At 45.2% G+C, this 6942-nt stretch overlaps 1 protein-coding gene across 3 annotated transcripts in view; it reads left to right on the top strand.

The window, feature by feature from the left end:
• The first annotated feature begins 5354 nt into the window (after positions 1–5354).
• The window catches only part of LSR (lipolysis stimulated lipoprotein receptor), a 23605-nt gene continuing 22017 nt past the window's right edge, over positions 5355–6942 (top strand). The window contains exon 1 of one of the 3 annotated variants that reach the window (XM_035118431.2): positions 5355–5831. In XM_035118431.2, the coding sequence (XP_034974322.1) occupies positions 5771–5831 (61 nt within the window). In that variant the 5' untranslated portion in view covers positions 5355–5770. The remainder of the gene's footprint in view (positions 5832–6942) is intronic. The other 2 variants (XM_035118429.2, XM_035118430.2) reach the window with 2 other exon arrangements.

The following is a 6942-nucleotide window of genomic DNA, read 5'->3' as shown; positions in this document are numbered from 1 at the left end:
TCTGGGAGGCTTTATCAGCAGAAAGGCTGGGCAATTTTATTTTTTTACACAAATAAAATTATTACACATTTCTTTCTCCAAGGAGTTTAGTGTAACACACATGGTTCATCCTTTCCCATGGCCCGTTTTATTTATTGTTATAGATAATAAACATTCTTAACAGCAACCTACTGAAAGGGGGAAAAGATGCAGCCATTGCCTTTATAAATGTATGTAGCAACAGAAAATGGTAATGAGGGCAGTACAGATAAGTGCAGAATTATGGTTTATGAAGATGCTAAGACTTCTTTCCCTTGCTGTATATATATATACTGTATATATATTTAAAAAGTATTTTTCATTTTTTTATTTTACAAATATTTTAATGAAAATACAAAATCTTTACATCTTTCCTGTACTGTAAATGCACTGGTTAGACCTAAAATAAAAATAGAAACAAAAAGGGGAAAGAACATTAGAAAGGAGACAATATTGTTATGCGCCACCTCAATCTTTGAATGCTGAGAAATTCTGGGAGTTCCCATGCTTACTAGGTTTGGTGTCCTTGGAATGAAGGTCAGAGGAGACTGTGGTGTCTTTGGGATATATTTACATGTGGGTTAAACCACTGAGCCTAGGGCTTGCTGATCAGAAGGTTGGCGGTTCGAATCCCTGCGACAGGGTGAGCTCCCGTTGCTCAGTCCCAGCTCTTGCCAACCTAGCTGTTCGAAAGCACGTCAAAGTGCAAGTAGATAAATAGGTACCGCTACAGCGGAAAGGTAAACGGTGTTTCCGTGCGCTGCTCTGGTTCGCCAGAAGCGGCTTTTTCATGCTGGCCACATGACCCGGAAGCTGTACACCGGCTCCCTTGGCCAGTAAAGCGAGATGAGCGCCGCAACCCCAGAGTCAGTTATGACTGGACTGGACCTAATGGTCAGGGGTCCCTTTACCTTACACATATGAGCATAGGATGGAGGGGCTCACAGCACTAACACCCCAACAGGTATTGCTTCCCTTTTAAGTTTTGATGCGAGCCCCCAAGTTGAGCTCAGAGCAACACAGAGAGCAAGAGATGTCTCTCCATCTCTCCAGCTTCCAGCTCTCTCACAATCCAACTGTGTCTATTGTTCTCCTACATACCAGTCAGGTGAAGGGGGTGGGGGGAAAGGCCCACCCTGGTGTTCTAAGATGCAGAGTGACCTCTTTGGATATGCTAAATTGTGGTACTTAACTAGCCATGCAAACAAAGGAACTGGTTTGGCAAGCTTCCTTTTATACATTCTGCTCTCAGAGACACAGGATCAGAGTTTTGGGAGGGTTTTTCATCCAAACTGAACCTCCTCACCAACTTATAACAATATACTGTAGAGGGAAAGAATAAGGAAGAGGGAGAGAAGCAAGAAGGGACATGGAAGCAAAGGATGCTGTTTTAATCCTGTACTGTTCTCACAATTCCAACAATCTGCTATGAGGTTTTGATTCCATTTAAGGGAGTTGGGCCTTAGTGGAGGGGCCAATGTTTTTGCCACTTAAATTGGGGGAGGAGGGGAAGAAATGTCAAGGGAGATAGAGGCTGCAGCCAAAGAAAGGGTCAGGAGAAAAAGTGGGGCTTAAAACTGTGTGATCTACATGCACACCATAAAATGGTAGAGAACTTCCTTATAACAGGATGTTGTATTTGTTTACACTAGCCTTGTAACTAACATGGTGCTCTCTCACACTCACATTGTTCAGGACTACAACTCCCATCAGCTGGCTGTGGCTGATGGGAGTTGTAGTCCAAAACATGAGGGCAGGGCTCAGGTGGCTGGGTGGCCTGCACTCTGACTGGCAGCAGCTCTCAGGGTGTTATGTACCCTGATCCCCCTAAGTACGGCCTCATGTTTCCATTCACCAGTATTTTTTAAACACACACATACAGAAATAATATACAGGTTGACACGAAATATTTCTCTAACCATAAAAGGTCTCTCTTGTGAACAGAAAACATACACCGCTCATTCAGCAAACATTGATGAAAAAGAAAATAAATAATGAGTAATTCTTCTTTTTACTAAAGGAAACAGAGTGTTTTAAACAAAGTATGATGTGGTACAACAGGAATGCAACTGTAAGTTCAAAGCCTTTTTTTTTAAAAAAAGCTCTTATTAATCTTCTGGAATAATAATCAAATCGAGGTTTCCGACCCAGGGATGGGCTGCCTGTCTTGGGGTTGGCTCATCTGTGATGATGGGAGCTGGAGCTCAACAACAGGCCCCCATTCTGGCTATGTACAGTATATTTACTCAGACATAAGTGGCACTGAATTCAGTGGGGTTTGCACCCAGAGTTCCCTGTGCAGAGGGATTGGTGGTTAAACCACTCTGCTTATAGCAGTTTCCCAAACTGCAGATCAGTGCCAACATGAAACTCTGCAATCACAAGATTATAGGAATGACCCCCTGTGCCATTTGCTGTATGTACGGGAAAACATCAGCCTCTGACTTTTATCTTTCGGCTTATGTTTTCCTTCCCTTTCCTTTCTCCTTTTATCCGGAGTGGCAGAATTTTAAAACAACAAGAACAGAAGTTATTTCTGGCAAGTAGCAAGCAAAGCCTTTCTTCTTCTTCTTCTTTGCTTGCTTATATTGGAAAGGGCCACATATATTGATGGTGCTGTAAAAAAATAAAAATCATCAAAATACTCCTTTTGTTTATTCGCTTTTAGTATTTCTCCCCCACCTTTCAGACAACTTATTTATTACAAGTTGCACCAGCTAGCTCCTGATGGGGAAACAATTCAGTATATAGGAAGATTGTGATTTAAAGATTGTGCCATCATACAACAGCAGAAGCGAAAATATAGGTCTCCTGCCCAAAAGAATTTACAATCGAAACTTCAACAGAATCAGAGAAACAAGGTTCATCATTCTAGGAAAACCCTCTGCCATGCAGGAATCTCAACTAACACACACCTGACAGATGGTCATCCAACCTCTGCTTAAATACCTCCAGGGGAGTCCACAACCTCCCAAGGGAGTCTGTTCCACTGTTGAATAGCTCTTACTGTCAGAAAATCATTCCTGATGTTTAGTCAGAACCACCTTTCTTGTAATTTGAATCTATAGGTTTGGGCCCTAGCCTCCAGAGCAGGAGAAAACAAACTTGCTCCGTCTTCCGTGTGACAACCCCCGAGATATTTGAAGGTGGCTATCATATCTCTTCTCAGTCTCCTCTTTTCCAGGCTAAACATACCCATCTCCTTCAAGCACTCTTCATAAGGCCTGCTTTCCAGACCCCTGGTCATCTTAGTTGCCTTCCTCCGCACATGTTCAAGCTTGTCATATCTTTCTTAAATTGTGGCAACCAGAGGGAGGATTTTGAACATTTTTTCACCTTTGCAAAAGCAAAAAACAAAACCCCCACATATTTATCCTTCCCTTTCTCCAAGAGCCTCATACATACCGTAGCTCTTTCCTTACACATTGTAACTTCACAAAAACCCTGCAAGGTAGGCCAGGCTGAGAGATGGCAATTTACCAAAGTAAGCTTCATGGATGAGTGGGGATTTAAACCCTAGTCTTCCCTGCCCTTGTCTGATACTCTAACCACTTTCCCATACTGCCACAACACTTCACACATGAACATACACCATAGCTGCCAAGTTATCCCTTTTTTTAAGGGATTTTCCCTTATGCTGAATAGGCTTCCTCACGAGAAAAGGGAAAACTTGGCAGCTATGACATACACTAATGCTATTTTCTAAACAGCTAAAAACTGGGAATGTTGAAAAGAAAAGGGTGTTGACAGTAAGATGCCAAACCATTAATATTTTAAAAATTCACTGGGGGTGTAAGAGACCCAATCCAGCTCTGGAGGGCTTGCCTCATAGCCCCAGCATAGTTCCTGAACTCAGGGCCAGCTCAAGGTTTCATGGAGACCTGAATATGGTAGCCACTGTAATTGGCTGCACAAATCTAACAATCACATTTCCTGTTCTAACCACTTCTTACAACTGGGCCCACCCACTGCTAGCAAGTTGCTTCCAGAAGGTAGTCTACTCCTGCCTTAAAAGCAGGATAGGCTGAGAGATAATGAATGGCTGAAAGGCGCCTAGTGGGCTTTGTGCATAAGTGGACATTTTTATTTATTTATCTACATATTTACAGCCCACGTGTAAATAAAAATACATCAAGGTGGTATACAGCACATAAGAATAAAATCATCAACATAAAAATATTGTTGAATACTGACTTTAACTCCGTTCTCCCGCCCAGGTCCTGGTCCCGCAATTTAACCACTAGGTAAAAGGTACGAAAGGTAAAGGACCCCTGGATGGCTAAGTCCACTCAAAGGCAACTATGGGGTTGTGGCGCTCATCTCGCTTTCAGGCCGAGGGAGCCGGTGTTTGTCCACAGACAGCTTTCTGGGTCATGTGGCCAGCATGACTAAACTGCTTCTGGTGCAATGAAACACCGTGACAGAAACCACTATACCACATTTGCAGGAAAAGGAAATTATCTCTCAATTTAACTCACATGAGGATAAAATGGTATGGGAGGAGAAGCACATATACTGCCTTGAGTTCTCCTTGGAGGAGAGGTGGGATATAAATATTAAAAAATGGCAATAATAGTAGGTATAACAGGCTGATGAAATATCTCCCACAAACCTAGTGCGCAGAGATTGTATCAAGCAGTCCTTCAGCTCTTGCTCAGTAAAAGGCACTCACAACTTATGCACATTTAACTTGTGTGCATTCAGCTTCACATGCTTGATCAAAAATTAAGTAATTAGTTAATAAAAGAGGGTGGAAATCTGGGGGCGGGGATTATTTGGCCATTGCACCCTATGTCTTTTGACTATACACAATTTTGGCTTTGTGCACTTATCCCCACAATGTGAGCCCGTGTAAGTTGAGAGTCATTTGTACCTGTAATAAAGCATGTCCTTTCCCTCAAAGAACTCTGCGCACTGTAGTTTGCTAAGGGTCGCTGGGTGGGAACTGTACTTCTGCAATGGGGGAACTACAGCGCCCAGGATTCTTTGAGGGAATAACGCGCTTCGAGTGCGCTTTACAGGTAACAGTAAAGTGGCTGAAACCCGCTCCCTACCTTCTTGGACCCGTCCTCCACCAATCACGTTCCCTGAGCTTTTGAAATCTGCTCTCCGCCTCCCAAGGCAGCACCTGGGCAAGTTCACTTCCATATAAAACGGGGGGGGGGGCAGACGCAGGATAGTTTAATACTGTACCGGTAGCTGGACCCTTCCTCCCCCACCCCTTTTCCTTAAGTTGGCCGGCCCGTCCTCAATACGGCCTCGGGGGGCTGAACCACCTACATAAAAGGGATGGGGGGTCGGGAAGGTACAGGTGAGCTTTACTTTTTGCCTTCCGTACCAATGACCTCGATGTAAAAGAGGCTCCCAAAGAAGGCAAACGGACGGGCTTCCACGCCACACCGAAAGCCTTTCCGTGGCCGGAAGCGCCTCAGCAGCTTCGCGTCTCTCCTCCACGCCACCCCCCTTTCTCCTCCTTTATGGGAGTTGGTAGTTTCCGTCGTTTGGGCGAGGCACACACAGAGAGCGCTGCACCTGAGGCGCGCGGAGAGAGCGAGAGCCCTGAGAGGGGCTTGGCAGTCGGACGAAACTCGGGGAGCTTTGCGCGGGGCGAGGGTGTTTCCTGAAGGATTCGGCTGAAGAGTCCGCGGAGGAAGAAGGGGCCGAAGTAGTGAAGGATCCGACGGAGTTCTCGCTTCCCCCTCCTTTGCCTGCGGGGGACACCCCCCCCCGTCTCAAGCCAGCGGGGTGGGAAATGGAGACTCGGTCGGCCATGCTGCCCTTGCTGTGGCTCTTGGGGAGCGCCTGGATCTTAGGTAAAAACAACTTTTTAAAAGTTTTTTTTTCAGCGCGAGCGGCGGGACCCCCTTCTCCTTTGCCCCTCCACCCTCTTCTGGGGGAAACTTGGTCGGGGTCTTTTGGGGTTTTTTTTTGGGGGGGGGAAGAGAACTCGAGAGCTGATTGGGCGAAGGGCTCGCGCTCCTTTCTCCTTCGCGCTGACCTTTTTTGTTTTTGTTTGGGGAGCTCAAAGGGGGTTTCTGTCTTCCAAAGGGTATGGGGATATTTCGCCTGGAATAGCATCTTGGGAAATCCACCTGTTCCAAGGTGTGGGCTTCCTGGTGAGGAAAGGGTATATGACTGCTATTTTCTCTGCGCCCACCCCCCTTTCACAAAAAAGAAAAGAAACAGGGCTTCCGACAGGCAGAAATTAACAGAGTGAAGCCTTTTTCTTATTATGGAAGTGATGAGGGAAATCAGCACCTGTTAGGTTTCTAGCTGTTTCGTAGTTTTCTAAAGATACAGAAGTTGGCAACTGAGATGATTTATCTGCTGCATTTGGCTCCCACCTTTTTCTCCAAAGGGTTGCAGAGTTTTCTCTCTTTCTCTCTCTCCCCCACATTTAATTGCCACAACAACTCTGTGAGGTACGTTAGGCTTAGGGGTGGTGACCAGCCCGCCCAGGGTCTCCCAGTGATTTGAAACTTGGTTCTTTAGGGAGGCCAAGCAGCTTCAGTTTTCCCTAATCTGCTTCTCATACCTCTGGGATGTAAAATATATGCCTTTTTTTTCTTCAGTTCCTGGGCCATCCTTCTTTGATTGAAAAACAAAGTTTTCTTGTTGGCTCCCTTCCCACAAGACAACAACCTTTCTCGCTTTTTTTCTCAGCTTGAGGGATTGTCTGTGTCTTTCTTTGCACATAGGTTTGCCTGGTTACAGCCAATGATCTGCCTTGTTGACTTTTGACTCCCTCAGTTTGTTGGAGAGGAGGCTGTCGTTCATTGGGAGATTTAAAGAACAGGGACCAAAATAGGACCTAGTAACACCATCTACGTGTTGTAGAAAGTGCCTTTGTTTTCAAGGATAGGAGGAAAGGTAGTAATGTCCAGCATCAGGGAATCTTATGAAAGCCTCATTGGAATTTCAACA

This window comes from Zootoca vivipara, chromosome 6, assembly GCF_963506605.1.
Source record: "Zootoca vivipara chromosome 6, rZooViv1.1, whole genome shotgun sequence".
NCBI classification, from domain to species: Eukaryota; Metazoa; Chordata; class Lepidosauria; order Squamata; family Lacertidae; genus Zootoca; species Zootoca vivipara.
The sequence above is the reverse complement of the archived record's forward strand: the minus strand, read 5'-3'. Positions and strand labels throughout refer to the sequence as shown.